Source organism: Sardina pilchardus, chromosome 11 (genome assembly GCF_963854185.1).
Source record: "Sardina pilchardus chromosome 11, fSarPil1.1, whole genome shotgun sequence".
Taxonomy (NCBI): Eukaryota; Metazoa; Chordata; class Actinopteri; order Clupeiformes; family Clupeidae; genus Sardina; species Sardina pilchardus.
In genome coordinates this window covers 21,402,452-21,421,180 of record NC_085004.1, presented here as the reverse complement: position 1 = coordinate 21,421,180, position 18,729 = coordinate 21,402,452, and the positions used below count along the sequence as shown (strand labels likewise).

The window sequence follows — 18,729 nt, the reverse complement described above, 5'->3', positions numbered from 1 at the left end:
CTAGAAAAATACATTTATTTTGTATCTCGACAAAACTGTTACAGTACAGACTAATGAAACCTATTGTTTATGAGTATTGTGTTTTGTTGAATAATGCAGTGATTAAAGTCACGACTACAAATAGACCTCTCCCCCTCACAGGCACTGCTACATATAGGCTAACATTTATCCAGTGTCCACGAGGAAGAGTGCCAGTCTACAACTCCACACCTCTTCTGTTATACTGAACGTTATCTCGAGAGGCACTATACAATTACTCTCCCATTGAATCTCCATATTTGTACAGTATACTTTGTATGTCAGCAGACAAGTATATGACATGATTTGCATTATAACAAATGGGTTAAACTAAAAAGTAAATTATGTGCATACAGTAGGACAGGAACTGTATAGCAAGCGTGTTATACAAAGTGCTATACATGTACAGTATGTGTCAGAAAAAGAGAGACAACAGTTATATTTGTTGCATATGACAACAGAGTTAAGTAGATACATTAAAAGTAAATTCTACTGTTCTTTACCTGCAATACATTCACACTGGAATGTCACTGTCATTGTTTTATTCTTAAATGACAAAAACACCAGTAACATAATATATAATCTAATCATAAGTCTATCACTCTAGTGAAAAAAATACACTTCACATCTGAAATCACAACACTTAATAACATGAGTGAGATTGAGTGCAATATTGATGTATTTAATGTGTGTGTTAGAGGAGTGTTAGGACTCACATTGACATTAGTATTTAGTATTGATAAAAATGAGAAGTCTTAAACTACTGTATAGGCTGGTTTACCGTAGGTCTAAATATGGTTGAGAATTTAATAACAATCCCGGGCAGAATATGTGTAACTCATTCCATCTAAAGCCTGTGTGCTTTTTATGCATACTTAGATGCATGTGGCTCTACCTCCAGCTGTTCGCCAAATTAATGTGCCCTATGATGAATCTATTACAAATGATGAATACCATTATATTCTGGTAATTTCACTGGCTTTGTAAGTGGTTTTCAGGCCAGTTACCGCTGAGACTAAAGTGTTTAAGGACGACCTGGCAGATGGTTACTACTGAGAGACAGTCTCAAGTAAAAAAGTCTTTAGATATAGCCTCGACAAAGTTGGGAGCGGACATGAGAATGCCCGTAGTGCAGAGCGTGGTAAAGAGTGAAAAGGCCATCAAGCATAAGCGGTCGATGACCGAGGCGGCGAACTTCCACTCATTGCACACGATCTCCTCCTCATCCTGGTCACGGAAGCGCTTGGCGATGTAGCGCACCTCCTCCAGGATCTTGGCCAGGTCGGGCTCGGCACTGCTGACGGACGCTGAGGACGCCTGGCCAGCGCCCGGCAGCAGGACCTCGTCGTCGCTGGCGCCCATCAGCCGGCTGCAGAGGACGCCGGAGTCCGGCGAAGTGGCGTAGTGCAGGCTCTCCATGCCGCGGAAGCCGATGAAGAGCATGTTGCCGTTGGTGGCCTGGGGCCCGCCCGTGCTAACGTTCAGGTCCACGCTGGACAGGCTGCTCCTCGGACGCTTGTTGTGGCACGCTGAGCGGACGCGGTCCTCACCCGGACGCTTCATGCGCAGGAACCAGGCGCACCAGTTAAGCAGAATCACGCGGGTCTTTGGCACAGGGACAGGGAGCACAGGGAACATTACCCAGGCAGTCAATAAATACAAGATTCATAACTCAGAGGCGCAAACCAGACATGATGAATCTAAAAGCAAATCTGATGCAGCTGTTAATGCTTTCAGCTTGAAATAGTGTCTGTCTTTTTGGCAACACAATAACCACCGAGTCATTTATTTCAATATTACTGTTCTCAAGCTGATGTCAAAATGAGTCAGGTACTGATGTTCTGCCTGGACTATCAGACCTTCTGTGATTATTTGCAAGGAAATAATATTAAAAGACAATGTGATCTATGGAATATTTCCTTTCAACTGAAGTTGACATGTTCAGATTCAGATGTCTTTCTGGACCATTCCAGTTTAAGCAGATGCTGTGATTGTTCTCATGACCAACATTATAAAATTTCAAGGTGACTTTGATATATAGAATGACCTTTACTGAGTACTCACCCACTTTGGCATTTTGCCTCCATCAGGGTCATGGTAGTGGTACTGTAACACCCAAACCGTTGCTATTACTGAAAGTCCTACAATAACCATGGTGGTGGCGAAATACTGGGCTGAAAATAAGAAACAGGGAGAATAGCATTGTGTGTCATCACATTATAATCATCTATTTTCATCATCTAAATCAATACTACAATCATAGTGGATAACAGGAGACATGGCAAAGGAAAATGAAAAACTGTGAAATACGGAACATATTCCCTCTATATCACACCTTCTGTTGAACCAGACACTGTACTGCTTTGTATTGTTCAATCATCGAAACAGAGTGCCACTAAACTTGGCTTTACTTGAAGTGGTACAGTGCTCAATGACTTCACAACTGGCAGCCCAAGACCAAAAATGGGTATGGTTTTCCTACTGTCAGAGTCCACGTAAATCGCCAGACATTACAGTAAGTGCTTCGGGCCCTCAAGGGGAAAAGCCTGGCTTGATGGAGACTAAGCTTTCATAATACTTTCATTCATATTTATGTGCTTTTCAGACCTAGTTATCATATTTGGAATTAATGGCGGCATCATACAGTCCAATGGCATTACTTTGGAAAAATATATTACCTATTAAAGGCACAGAGTCCGATGTTGCTGGCATGATTTCTGCTACCAGGAGCATAAACACTGTCAGGGAGAGCAGCACTGTGATTCCTGTAACACAACATTGACATTGATTTCACTCATTATTGTGCATATTCAGATACCCAGTAAGTTCATTCTAAAAATAAAAGATGTGCTTGGGGAATGCTAACACAAACACATAATCAGCATTTGCTGGTTTCCACTAGGTCTGCCTGCACTCCGTGGAGCTCATCGCTACCACTACTGCTACCATTGGTTGATATTCCACCAAATGCACTGCAGAACATTTCCACTCTGTTCCATTTGAACTATATGCCCACTACTTATACATTGATGGGTTCCACTTGTCGGTTGGGGGGGGGGGGGGGGGGGGGGGGGGGGGGCTTGACAATGGTGTTGCACTCAGACGGCCACTGAGGCAGACTGTGGGAATCCAGGGACAGTGCTCCTCTACACGGCTGAGAATTGGCACGGTACTATACACAATCATTTTCAAACAATTTTCACAGTTAGGTGTGAACCACTTCTCTAATGGGAGGCTATATAAACACTGACCAGATTTGACATTTGTTTTGAATGTTTTGATTGTATGTGTGACTCCTGGGAAACCTGGGAACCGAAAAAGGTTATACTCTCTTCTCAAATTACCTAAATCATTACTAAAAGAAGGATTACAGAAACATTCTTCCACAACGTGTTATAAAAACAAACATAAAGTGTTATAAAATGATCATAATAATAATGTCATAATGATTTACATAAATGTATTAATTGCATATGAAATAATTACTGCTCACACACTCATAATGAATGCACACTCTAGCTTGAAATATCGAAATGCATAACGCAGCCTCCTTTACCTCTAATGGCGCTGCTGACATCACCAAATCCTCCTCACATGTGACACCACAAAAACTTTCATAATAATGTATGGCTTATAGGCAGCCTACAAAATCATATCGCTTTATGAGTGCAGCCATGTCAATTTATAGATATGGTTATGGTTATGGTTCTTGGTAGATGCTTCTGTCCAAAGCAGTGCACAGCGACAACAATAAACATTATCATTACAAATTAACAGATCAAACAGCTATGCAGACTTATGTTAGGGGCCATAATGCATTATGAATACTTTATAAACATTTGTAAATGTGTTTTTAATGCTGACTTTGTGTTACCAAAAATACATAAAATAGGTGTTGTTTAAAAGACAAATGTGATAAGAATGTTGTCACAGAGTACTTCATTCATTCATTTGGAAAAAGCTCCAGTATAAATGCTAGGTGAAGCCAGAGCTACAATGATTTATTTTCATTAAATAAAATATATAAAGTTTAATAATAATAATTTCACTTACAGGGAGAGAGAGGGTGCCTCCCTAGTCATTAATTAATAAAATGATAACACATAAGACTCTGACTAATTTAATTTTCTTTGGATATCGATCTTGGAACATACATCGCTGTGTGGCCTACGGTGACTCACTGGCACAATGCTGGCAGATAACGTATGACTAATGTGAACGCAAAACAGCAATACCGTCTTACATGGAAAACCACTAATTCCCTCCACAGGGATTTCACGGTTGGCATCCGCCCAATTTCAGGCTAGGTTGCCTAGCCTGCTCTAATATCCTCAGGCCTAAAAATGAATGCTTTGGGGAAATGGAGCAGACTGCTTATTGCTAACGAGTATCAATCTTATAGTGAGGAAAGAGAGATGGAGAAAGTGGAGAAGTTGAGTGAGAAGCAGACTATCGTCCAATACAGAACATGGTTGAAAAAAAAACATTTAATTGGGTTGTATTTATTCCTCGAGTGACACTTGACACCATCGTGTATGACTTGGTAACACAAATTGATAGTCCAAAATGAGGATGGTATCACTTACAGTGAGGATACTGATGTATCCTCCACTGAACCACCCACTCACTTAGTGAGCAATAAAGCTTGAAAACCAATTAAGCAGTACAAGAGAGAGAGCGAGGGCCCGCTGCATAATATACTGTACTTTCTGCTGATCAGGTTCTATACGCCTGACCCTCAGCAGAACTCTGTGCAGCTTGTGTCAAGCGAATCCCCCCCCCCCTATTCATTAGAAACCCAAACTACACTAAGGTTGCAAGAGTTTCTATGCGCTGAGAGAACAATTAGCGGCGACAGGGCCGACGGGCTGACACGGCTGGCTCACCGAGGGAGATCTTCTCCCCAGAGTCGGCGGGCAGCAGGAAGACCAGCAGGGCCAGCGTGGAGATGAGCACGCAGGGGATGAGCAGGTTCAGGCCGTAGTAGAGGGTGCGGCGGCGCATCACCACCGTGAAGGTCACGTCCGGGTAGGGCTCTTTGCAGCAGTCGTAGAACTTCTCGTTCCTTCTGCCCGGAACCTCTGAGTGGTACATATGCAAACACACACATGCACGTCTTCAAACAAGAACACACATGCGGTATATAGACACACACTCACACATACCCCCCCCCCCCCCCCCCCCACACACACACACACAGGGCGATAGCAAGTCCAAATGAAAAAGTGTAGATACAAGAGAAATTCCATTCCACTTAACCCAGATCTGATTATTCACACATAAAGCACTTCCTCTAGAGAAGTGAATACGTTGCTTATGGATCTACTGTCATATACATACTGTAGACTAGAGCATCAAACTGTATGCAGAGCAACATAAAACTGTAACATTTAACCATCTGGGTTATTGAGGGACATAAAAACAGCTCTCTAGCACCCTTCAGAAACACTGCTGAAGCAAAATGTTTGGTTTTGAAAATAGGCCAGTTAAAACTGTGTACCCACTTCTGTTTGAAAATACAGAGAACTCTATTATTTGAAATACATATAGTAGGGGCCTAAGCTATTATTTTGTTACTGAAGTAAATGATTTTGAACATTATTATTATACTTTGACCCGAAAATAACAATAACTTGGTCATAAGATCTAAATTTGCTTGAAGAAGATGAACAAAAAAAAACAGTTCTTACCCACAAGATCCCATTCTCCATTGGCAATGTACCCTGTTATGTCAGCTTCTATCATCTGCAAGTCTAGTGACCAGCCTCCATATGTCCAGGAACCAAACTTCAGGTCACACCGCTGGACATCAAAGGGAAACCAGCGTACATCTATATAGCAGGTGCTTTTGAAGATTCCTAGGAACACGAATTGAGGTTGTTGTTGTGCTTAGCTTAAAGACAGAATCCCTCAAATCCTCAAACCCCTCCATATGCACTGCAGCTTTTCTTTGTACATCTAGCAACAATTCCGTGTATCAGCCATGCACTTAGGTGCTTCATTATGGACAAAACAAATTGTTCGCTAAGTAAAAAGAAAAAAAGGCAGCTCAGCAAATTAGATTAAGGATGGCAGAACTTAAAGGTTGAAGTGATACTTCAGATAAATACATAAATTAAACATAAGGGGAGAGCCATGCTGTAAAATATAGATCCATTATGTCTGCTTTATAATTAACAAATGGAACTGATGCAGACAAAACTCCCTCTTAGGAAATAAAATAGCCATGAAGGAATAAAGGTTTGGAAAATTCAGAGAGACAAGGGAGCTGCATTTGTATGAAATAGACTAGACAGGCAAGACAAATGTTGGACAATTCAATTTGGTTTAGATAGCAGATTGTCAGGAAAGTGACCTGATTAATCTTTACCCTGCTAGCTAACTCCTCCATTCTCCACCGCCCATATTTCTCATTATTTCATTACTGCCCTACATGGATGGATCCCTGAGAATAAATGTGAGATCCTACTATGGAATTAATGCCCTCTTGGGTCATGTCCCTTACATAAAATGGAATGGAAATACCCAGGGTGAATTTCTCTCTGAATGCTTTCCACCCCCATCCACCCATTGATTCCACCCCCCCCCCCCCCCCCCCAACACCCCCACCGCCCCCACCTCCCCGCCCGCCTTCCGCCGAAGAGAGTGTGCTTGGCAAGGGAGGTGGAGGGAATGCTGATGAACGCCGCAGGAGTACAGTAATCAGTTTTTTTTCTTGACAGGTAGCCGCACTGCCAAAGTAAGTGACTGGGCAATCAGAAAATAGATGCATCCGCTGGACCAGGAATATGTGGGTCAGTGGGGTGGGGTGTGTCTGAAAGCAATCACTGACTGGGTGTCTGGCTCATTCAGAAACATCTAGAGGTTCTTTCTACGTTTTGTTTTCCAGGACAACTAATTAGTGTGAGGACAATGATGAGCAATAATACTAGCAGTAACACTTGTGAGCTGAAATTAATATGGATGCAACCCTTTAGCGAAATGGCCTTTAAAATTAATTGGAAGTCACCGTACAAAATCTTTTGTAAATAGCAACAGCCAGCAACCAAGTCCTTTTTGAGAACATGGCCGCTAAATGATAGTCATCGTTAGGGATCAGAGAGCCTCCAAGGTCTTGCATTAGCTCTAAGCAGTCCCCCATGACAAACACTATCCATCACATCCAATGTAATAGATGAGAGATGAAGCCAGCTATCAGTAATAACCGTAATGTCAACCCTAATAAATCCTGACCACAGGACCGCTGTGAAACACATTTACGGCAGGTTCATCAGTAATGACGCTGGTGATGGACGAAGGCTGCCTTACCTGGTGGCATGTACTGGCACGCTCCTGAGGAGTTCACCAACACATTTGTATGGAAGGTGGCATCAAATCTCTCGTCAGCACTAGCGTGGAGACACAAGGATACAAGGAGGTTAACTAAAGTAAAGAATAAAGTGAAATTGTCAGTTCCTTCGCCTGTTGTGCATATACAGTATTACAAGGAGAATGAAGAGGAATTTGCTTGTGTTTATGTTGATGTACATATCTGACCTATTTTCAGAAATGACTGTTAGAAATAACAGCATAGTCAGCACTCCATGGAAGTACCAGAGTCTATAACTAATCAATACCAGCTTGATTGCGTTTCATCACATGGAATTATATAGGATACTGATGAATTGATTTTTTTCTGAAGTACAGGTCAAAAGGGGGACTAACATAACAAAAGTGGTCTGCTCTTCAGTCACTAAAAAATGTACAGTATATTCATAATGATAACTTCCAAAAGATTAATCAATCAAAACAATCATCATCAATGCTTCTGTCAGCATTATCTGAACTTGATGGAAAATGCAAGCATGTGTTACAGTTTCTGAGTGCTTTGAGTTCAATCACACTGTAAAATTGTGTATCCATCATCCATTGCTGCCTGTTTAAATATGCCTTCCGCTGAATTTCTCACATGAGTGATTCAACTGCTGGTTCCCACATTTCATTTCTAAAATTGAATCCCCATGAGGTCTGAACCGAGGGGCGAGGAAGGTGAACATCACTGAAGAGGTCCCATACTGGGTGTAAGTGAAACGCAGAGTAATCACCCACCAAAGCATAGGCCTAGGTGTCTAATGACAGAGACAAATGGGCCTAAGAGCTTGTTTTCTTCATTATGCAGTGGAAGCAATGCCTTAGAGATCTAATTTATGAACATTAGCCGGAGTGATTCATCACCTTCAGAACCACTCTTACTAAGACAGTGCTCAGCACAGAGCATATGTCAGTACAGGTATAGCTTTCAAACGAGCAATCACTGTCCTCCTCCTTTTTCTTGTCCTCTCCTTGTTTTTGTCTGTAGGTGCACTTATGGGACAGGTCCAGTATGCTATTGTGTGGACTAACTCCAGACCCCCGTGGGCTGAGCCAACGTTGACACAAGCCGTCCCGATGACTCAGCACGGCCTGATAGAGTTTATGGGAAGTGACACACAAGCTCGTATTTTCACGATCTAAGGGCCAGTGTTGACACTCAGGCGTGTTGGCTTGTCGTTTCGAGAAACGGGCGTTCAAAAAACCGATGCCGAATTACCCGGAGAGGCAGGGTCTGAGGGTGCAATTATATAAATGCATTCTGTAGACGAACACAGATGGCTTGTTTCTGTCTCTAAGACTTTTCTTGGCTTAAATGCGATAAATTGTGTATGCTGCTTCAATTCCTCCTCTAGTGCTTTTAATGGACATAGTTGACCTTATGAACACAGAGGCGTGTAGCCTTGAAAGGGTACCTTGCCTCAAAACCGATCATTATACAGACCTTAACAGTGTGGGGAAGCAGAGTTGAGTACACTAAAATAGTCTCAAGGCTTTAGCCTACAGTACATTGTACTGGCCATTCATATTAAATATTATTATTGTTGTTATTGCAAATGTGCATAAAGTATTTATTCTTATACATAGCCTTATACTACTGTCCTTAATTATATTCTTACTGTTCTGTATTTTTGTTCTTTTTATGTTATTGTTGAGTATTGTACTTTGAGAGCAAAGATTAACCGGAGTCAAATTCCTTGTTTGTATCTACACAATCTGACAAAGATTATTGTAATTATTTTAAACTGAACAATAAAGGTATCTATTGCACATACCTGTTGTAAAGCAAGATGTCTGGCTTCCATATTTGGCTGCCAGGAAATCTGACATTGGTGACGCCAGGATAATCAGAGACATTCCACTGAAGGTAATAATCATACCAGTACTGAAGAAGGTAAAAAAACATTGGTCAAATCTCACACAACAAGACATGGAAAATAAGACTGAAATCAGTTTTTAGAGTGCAAACCACACAACCCTCAAATGTCAATAACAATGAACTACAGGGACAAGATGCTTTCCCCTTTTTATTTCCCATGTGAGTCATGAATGTGCATGATCGCTGTACGGCCCTACAACAGCACCACGTCATCGAATGATTTGTTTCTTAATTAGCTGAAAACTCAATCAGATCGGTGCAGAAAAGAATCTATGAATATGTACGACCAATTATGTAATAAAAAAATGGATCATTGAACTCAATATATTGATGTGAGATAATAATGCATATACAAAGAGATATCATGAGAAAGCAATCGCCTGAAGCAAAATATTTCGACTAGCTTTGCTTTCCCTCATCTCCCTTCTGCTTTAGCAAAAGACACTGCAACAGCGCATCCATCTGGGATGCCTAATGGTGATTGAGATGGAGAGACTGTGTGTGTGTGTGTGTGTGTGTGTGTGTGTGTGGTTTAATTCTCTTAATGTAGTTATGACCCTCTTGGGGATGTAGCCAGAGGGAAGGAACAGTCTGCAGAGAGATATTTTTGGATAAAGGTCAAAACCATCAATGGAGAGCCTACCCAGATCCTACGCCAAGGCAACACATATCAAATTGATAGCCCACACAAAAACACACTGTTTACTGGGCAGTGTTGCAAGAGCACTATGATGAAGCACATGCCTTCTGTTGTGAATCATTTCCCCCTACATAACATCATGCACATACACTGCAAATCAAGATCAATGCCACATAGGGGTTCCATCCATGCTGCCATGAAATCTAAAGTTGGGTTAAAATACAAATAATGTATAAAATATAGTGAATTATCGTGAATAATTTTGTATTATCATTATTATTCGTGAATTTTGTCTTTGTTTCCATTTCAGATAGTGAGCCCCAATGCAAGTAAGGACAAGAGCAGGCTTCACTCAACGTGTATCTTCCCAAGCTATTAGAGAGCTGGCCTGAATAATCAGCTCAAGTAAAGAGGCCTCCCCCTACTTTAGATATTGAACCCCATTCATTACTAATGCACAAGGTAATTAGCAGTCTTTGTCACTGGCCTATGATATACTGTACAGTAAGGGGTCTCACCAGTTGTAGCCATATGTTTGTTGTTAGAACTTGGTTCTTCTCATCCTGGTTCACAAACAGAAATAATAATTCATGAATGATTCACAGCTAAATTCAGACTACAACTGCACAGTTTGATTCAGATTCCTCATCAGTAAACATGAAGCAAAAATACAGTCCCCTGTGAAATATACAGTAAATATCAGATCACAGACACAAATATATACTGTTGTGTGGCACCATTCATCACTTTGAATAACCCTCCACATTTGCAAACATCATCATGGAACTGACCTTAGTGCGTGAATTAATCTATACAATCTAAATCAGTGTACAAAAAGAGCCTTAATTCTTGTCACCAGTTAACATTACTTTGGCGACATTGGGTTTCACCACCTCCCCTGCGCTGTTTCATGGAAAAAAACGAGACCATCTCAAATGTGTTGATGGTGATTAGTTTCGATGTTTTCAACATGTATTCTCTCAGCTCCATTCAAATCCACCAGCGACCCCCTCAACCACACAGATGTCATTTTCTCTTCGCTCTGACTGTCTCGCACTGTGACTTTTATAGAAAATGGAATCTTGGGGGCGTCTCATGCAACACTATGAAGTGTGCCGGCCGGGGAAGTGAAGCTTGTGATGCTGGCGTTATAAAGAAGAGCCTTGTCAGCTCTTTCACCCAAGGATGCTCAACCACCTCCATCTTGAGAGGAGAAGCCCTTTCTCACAGGCCTGACGCTGACAAATAAATCAGACCGCTGTTACATCAGAGACACAGGGCCGGCTAACATTTACACACACACACACACACACACACACACACACACACACACACACACACACACACACAAACACACAGACTGTGATGATGCAGGCTAAACAGACAGATAATGCAAGCCTCTGGCAGGGTTCACATTTCCTTGTTTCCTCACTCAGTGTGTACATTCATCAGCATGTGTACTTTCATAATATTTTTGAATATACAGTATAACAGACATAACGTCTGTTTAACATACAGTATATCAACACAATCACAGTTCATTTTGATCAGTGGCTCTAATGTGGAATGTCATTGGTGTGTACATTTAGAACTTACCACATCCATGATTTGCATTAGGCTGAAGCTGAAATTCACCGTTAGGGTTTGCGTGTCATTGAACACTGGCCTCTCCAGTGGATTGTAATTTGCCATCAGGTCTTTGTACAGTCTACGCTGAGGATCACCTTGCTGTGACACTGTTGAGGGAACACGAATAAATAAATAAATACATACATACAGTACTACATACATAAGCTCAACGGTGTGTTTCAGAGAATAAAAATGAGATGAGAGGTTTTTCATGCCCTGTGCTGCGCTTCCAATCTGAGACTTGCCCAGTAATTGAAACTGAAAATAAAAGGCAGCGCAAAGTCACTCTCTGCAAAAAAAAAAAAGAAAAGAAAGAGGCTGAGGTGAAGTTTAGAGGATAGGCTTGCACATTGAGGCAAAAAGCAGCCCTGCCTCATTTGGACGCTGGTTTGTTATTGATCCACGAATCTCATCAAGCGCTCTCCGCATGTAGACACAACCTCAGCCTCCTCCTGGCTGTCTGGTCTGGGAACCTATAACTCTCCTCGTCTCTCCGTGCTCTGCATTCTGAGAGCCCGCCAGGACCCCGAGGCACAGTATATCTACATCTCCTGGCGTAGTATCTACATCTCTGAACTGCTGAGGTCTGGGACCCTCTCGCAACTCTTAAGCTATAACCGTCACTGTTCATTTCCCCTCTCGTCAACTGAGATCAAGCACCAATGAAAGCTGTCAGAGTCCACTAACTGTACAGCTGTCTCTCACAGCCAGAGAGAGATCACAGGATTTCTGTGTCAATTACTGATCAACTGATGTGAAAGAACGCTGTATTTATAAATACTGTATATATATATATTTATTTTTTTTCTATCACTGTTTAGTGAGGATTCCCACCAAAGCGAAGAGAAAAGGAAGGAGGAGATAACTGTGTCCTGTAGTAGCCATCATACAACACCTTATTCAGAGAACACGCTAATGAAAGCCTGGCTTTGTGTCGTATGGTTCTTTCCCATCGGCTCTTAACTATTCATAATAAAATTCCTCTGAGGCCTGAGGTCCACTCACTGGATAGCACCAGGCTTTTAGCGGTCAAGTCAGTATCTGTGACTCATCTAGGAAGAGGGCACGACAATAGGATAAACAGAGTGCTATTATCCCAAGCCAATATCTGCCCTGGCATCTATTGTGAAGTCTAATTAAATTTAAGAGGCCTGCCTAAAGTCAATAAGATGGACTAAATGGAGACATGGCAGGACGCACAAGCAATTACATGTGGTCAATATTGATGATGAATGGATATCATAAGCTGAAGTAAGTTACACATGTAGATACAATGTTGTTCTACAAAAAGAGGTCAAACCAATTTATTCTAAATTGAAATAAAAACAATGTAGCCTATTATATAATTACCAAACCCACTATTTAATTTATTCCAAAGAGTATCAACACATGGCATTCTTATAACAATCAAATCAAACACAACTACAAATCTACACAGAAATATAATTTTGTTATAGGGTATATTGGCTGTACTAGTGCTACTGCTACTGTATATTGATTGTCAAAAACTACTCTTTTTGAAAATACTTTATAACCACAAAACCCCTGAACATGTTCTACATCCAGATAATTGTGTGAATCCAATTAACCTGAACATTTAGCTTGTATTGTAGCCTGCACATCATGCAGCTGCTCCAAACTGGGTAGTAGTGAATGAGCCTAAATATTGATTCACTTTTAAGAATGAGACCCAAATCAAGCAGACAACAACGACCATCTGCAACATGAGAAGGAATGGGCTTTCAGAGGGTAAACACAATGAACTAGGATCTAAATCCTAGAGCAGAATAGCATGTAAGATAGTAGCCACATAAAAAGCAAACAACACAATTTAATAATAAGGGGTTAGCCTACTACAAAAGTGGCCAAATGGCAAAAAATCCACATCTAAAAATAAACACGTGCTTTGACAAGCAATACTGACACTTTTCCCTCAACAATTATTTTGCCGGCTATGTATCACATTACTGTAAATTGAAAACCATGCAGAACCTACCTCTCCACAAACAGAGAGTGATGACGAGAAACAGGCTGACGTTCCAACCTCCCATCATGTAACCTGTGAAGGAACGCAAAGCTAAAAACGTGTTTAAATCACCTAACTAACTTCATCGGATGTTCTATCCTACTTCTGAACACGGCGTTCACCGATACTATGCATTTGTTGGACACAGGACCCTTTTTGCTGTCCGGCACATTGTTATGTGGTGCTGCAGAGTCCCGCCTCCCACCGTCCTTGCTATATTTCAAACAGAGTGCGCCGTCAGAGCGAGCAGCCCTTGTCAGAGATCCGCTAACCTATGGGCATGTAAATCAAATTTCTGTCACAGACTCGGCCATCAGACCGGCCCGCTGGAAGGTGGCACGCTGAGATAAAGTGTCTCTCACAATGTCCTCACCTCAAGGCTGGATGTATTACTCAGTCAAACACTACAGCACAAGTGCCTCATCGAAACTTCACTATGCCACTCCAGGTCACCACATTTGTGAAAACCGCACGCTCCTACACGTTTCAGACAGCCATGATTAATATACAGTAAGCTATCCAAATAACTAGTTACTAACCAGCACTGCTGTGCTGGTAATATTATATATTTTTTCAAGCATTTCTAGGCAAAGCTAGTTATATCGTAGGCCTTTGTGAATCAGGATCTCATTCATATTTGATTGTTTGTCAGAAAGTAGATCAAATGAACTCTGAATATTGCATTTCAATTTTGTTTACATAACACTTTTTAGGCACAATCACTGACTGCAGTGACAGATGGTTTTGCCAAATGCCTGACACATATTTTAATAAATATTTTAGCAGGTCAGTGTCAGCAGCAAAAATCAGCTGACCTGCCCAAAAGTTAAATTAACCTGCAGCCAAATTTAAAACTTGTGTCAGGTACTGTACAAAACAAAATGTAAAATGTAAAAACAAAAAAAAACTTAAGCTGCTTTTGTGCTTGTTTTGTCCTGCATCCATAGTCCACACAACTTTAAGGTGCGACTGACTGAGGGTGTTTCATATCAGTCTTTTTTTGCCAAGGTTGTATGGAATGTTAAGGTGGTGGTGTGGTGTGGTCCTATGTAAGTCCTATTATTTTTAATCAATTTGCCTACCCTTGCATCTGTCTAATGTGATTGTGTTTGCTTGAAATGACACGAATACTTCAAATGGACACAAATTTGTTCTAAACTGCTCAGGATGTTGCACCTGAAAACTATTACACTTTCTTCTGAATTCATCTAAATTCTATCCATGTTTTTTTATTTACAGTATATATATATATATATATAGGCTATATATATACTGTATGTTTGTGCAGTGAGTGCATGGGCCCAAAACGACTTGTGCAGAGCCCTTCACATGAAACCAAATAAGAGTCTTGGACCAACACATATGCTTCAAGAGCACATAAGTTAGGGGTTTCACTTGATTGCCTGCTGAGCTCAACTATCAACAACCTTTTGCCAGAATGGAGGACTGCAGCAGACTGCAGGGGTTCTTACACGGCAGCCACAACACCCAAGACCATTTGAAGACAGCATACACAGAGTCTGTCAGAATACGGCAGGAACTCCATTGGATTGTGTGAACGCCCTGCAATTATTGACCTCTGAGGTCTTTTCCTTAGTTATCTTGAAGCATATTATGTGTCTCTAATTGTCCCAATGCATTGCACATGATTGGTCTAGTCAATACCTCATCTCTTGGGGATCAATAAAGTATCTATCTATATATCTACAGTATCTCTATCTACTGTATGAGGCTCATAAAGTTCTATCGGATCTCTTCACAGAGCCTTGATAATAAATAAGGAATGAAAGGAATTATCATGTTGATAAAGGTCATGTTTGTATTTACTCCAGTGTTACAGTGCTGTATGTGAAAATAAACACTAATAGCCTCAGACATTACTTTCTTGGGTGGCCAGAGACCATTGCACAATAAACATGGTCTAAATAAAGAATCAAGTGTGGACTTAAAATATGAGCATGTCCCGAACAGAGGGTATAGCCGCTGTCTCATTTGCCTGATAGTGTTCATGAGGACACGGTTCTCCCAGGTGGCCTGCCAAGAGGATGGTTCTGTTGAGGCAGGTCACTGTTCCAGCTGCTCATTACCTGTAGATCAAACACATTCTTTAACCAGATTAGACGCAGACCATCTGATCAGCATCATCATCAGAGTCCCCCCTCATCTTTCTGTTCCATCAGAATAATATGACATTGGGCCATCATGATAACATGGCATCCCTTATTTTAAAGGTGACATGGAATGGAAACCATTTTTGTCTTGGTTTTGATGAATTATGAGAGGTTGTGCATAACCAAAGAGCTATCATGAACATGAGGCATGGTTGTGCCCTCCTTCATATGAAAATGTTGAACTGAGAAATAGCGACTAAAAAACGGGCGAATTAGAACAAAGCCTACTTGTGATGTCAAATATCGCAAAGCCATTGAAGTTCAATTGGGTTAGCCAAAGAGGGTGCCATTTAGTCAAAAGGACCATTCCAATACCGAGCCTAAATATAAGGTTTTAATCGGGCTTGTAAAATTGTAATTGAGTTTATTTTTTTATAAATCAAAGTTGAATATACGATTTTAACATCAGAGAACACAGTACAATACTCGATTCATCCATTCTAAGTCCTCTTTAAAAATTATTTGTCAGTTATGTGAATAAATGGTACCGCTTCCTACTCCTCGTGCTTTTACTTGCAACGTCACGACAGGACAATCATACAGTAGAACACAAATTTGACCAGAGGGTTACGGTATAGATGTGGTCCTGGCTGATCATGCTATGAAACACTGGCACTGAAAAATGAGGTGAAGTAATGACATCTCATTGAAGCCTTTCTTTTGAGATGATCTGTGGCAACACTCATTTGTTATCCTGAGCACTTGTAAGCTGAACTCAAGCAGCACAAAGCACAAGGTTTAGTCCCCACACAAGTCCAGCAGGTGTCTAAACAAGTTAAACAACAAAAAAAGAATACACATGGATAATCATTAGCCAAAAACAAATACAGCGCTTATGTGAAGTCCAGTCTCAATTATAGTCTTCGCATATAGGCATAACAAGGACTGATAATACAATTTACAATGAATACATTGAGAGTTCAGATTTCACATTGCAGAAACATAACTGGATTTTTAAAAGATGCAAAACATGTATCCATGTAGATGTGTCCATCCTGAGGATTTTCTACAGGTGTGGGACGCCCATATGAATTCATTAATGTATCACAAAAAAATAAAGTTTAACACTTTCAGGATATAGAGTATACTGGAGTATCAGGGGTGTAACATGTGGAGCGGAGGAAGCCCCTGTGATCACTTAGCACCGGGCCACGTCACAGGGCAGGTCTCCATCCATCAGCCCGCCCTCTCACAGCCAAAAATGGAAATGCAGAGACACTGGCGGCAGAATTACTGCGCCCTGCTCGATAATCCAGTGGGCACTGCATTCATGTTGACACTTGTCATTGATCTCTCTCCTGGCCCCAGACAATTAATAGCTGGTGTCAAAGCACGGCCCCCTCAACTCTGGGGCACGGAAAGTGCTGCTCTCAGCTAATTTTGCTCCAATCTATACCGGTGCTAATGACGGCGCAGACACAAGGCCATGCTCAACAACTAAGTTAACTTTGGAGACCTTCGACCTGCCTCTTTAATTGGATGCCCTTACAGAACGTACAATTTCTAACCTCCTTGACAGTCTCCAGTCTGGGCCTGCATTCTCAAATGGCCACCCACCACCTCCTCATTAGAGGGTGTATGTGTGCAGTTTTGATAATAGTAGTCTAGAGAAATGATGGAGAGAGCCAATAGTGGTCCCGGTCCTCAGAAGTGGTACATGGAATTCAAGCGCTTGGCTTCTCCCTCGCCTCAGTACACCTCATTACATTGACTAACAGTGCCACCTAGAGGTGGAACAAATAGACACAGGATAAATGTCGATCTCAATATGAGGCTGATGGAAATAATAAGGCAATCTGCTGGGTTTTGTTGCCAGATGGGTTATGATCAAAACATGAACACTCCTGTTTGGATGTGACTGTGAGGTCCTACTCAATTATTCTCACATTTTCCATGAAACAGGGAATGGAACTGCTATCAATTAAAGGTTGTACTATCAAATATTCATGGTATTACAGCGTTGCACAGTCTCCTCTGTTGCATACAAAGGATTCTTTTGATAGTGCATATAGCCTTTCCCCCCCTCCATGTGCTGGTGTAGCATATATTGGTCATGTGATGCATTTGCCAGTTGCCAGTTGTCTCATTTCATTGAACTATAGGTGTTGCTTTACATGGTCTAATGCACAAAAGTCATGCATCATTTATATTAAAATTCCCTAGCTTGATCCAACAACACATTGCACACTGGTTTTCACTTTGGTCGTCAAGATGATGACTGTACTTTCAATGTTGTAGAGTGATGTGTAGGGCATTGGGACCTATGTATAATGGGAAAACTAATGAATGTGCTATTTAAACCCATAATTAATCTGGATAGGTGATACTTTATGTGCTTTTTCACCTACCTTTGCCCTTTGAACTGTTGAGAGAGAATGAAAAATGACAGCACTTTCAAACCAGCGGGTGGCTAATTATTCATTAGAGTAGATATGGGCTCATTGAGAATAGGGCTAATCACCCATGATGAACTTAGAGAAGCCCTGTGCCCTTCAGACTATGACTGGTCACACTGCACAGACAAAACAGGGCCTAACACCAGCGTAAAAAAGTAACCTTCATAAAAAACACCAAAGGACCATGGGTACACACACACACACACACACACACACACACACACACACACACACACACACACACACACACACACACACAGACGCAGGGAGTCTCTCTCTCTCTCTCCCTCTCTCTCTCTCTCTCTCTCACACACACACACAAACACACACACACACACACACACACACACACACACACACACACACACACACACACACACACACACACACACACACATGGCTACATGGCTGACACACACCTTGATGGGTGACTGGCTCCCAGGTCTCTCAGGAGCAGGGCAGCAAACACACTGCCACTCAGCCGATGCGGTGCACGCATGGCTGCCATCCGGCACACGTCCTGCCCACCCGGGGTCCTGACAGCAGGGCCGGCACGTCGGCTGCCCACAGTCTGGGGGGGGAAAAACGACCTTAAACAAGACTTGGATTCAGGTGAAGGG

General features: G+C 41.6%; 1 protein-coding gene across 1 annotated transcript; it reads right to left on the bottom strand.

Annotated features, from left to right (window-relative positions):
• Positions 1–348: 348 nt before the first annotated feature.
• chrna7a (cholinergic receptor, nicotinic, alpha 7a (neuronal)) lies at positions 349–13,626 on the bottom strand. Its single transcript, XM_062549408.1, has 10 exons — positions 13,513–13,626; positions 11,484–11,623; positions 10,406–10,450; positions 9,144–9,253; positions 7,327–7,406; positions 5,709–5,876; positions 4,905–5,099; positions 2,697–2,783; positions 2,083–2,192; positions 349–1,623 (listed from the first exon to the last, which is right to left on the bottom strand). The coding sequence occupies exons 1-10, from the start codon at positions 13,568–13,570 to the stop codon at positions 1,084–1,086; spliced, it is 1,533 nt and encodes a 510-aa protein (XP_062405392.1). The 5' UTR covers positions 13,571–13,626; the 3' UTR covers positions 349–1,083.
• Positions 13,627–18,729: the final 5,103 nt, after the last annotated feature.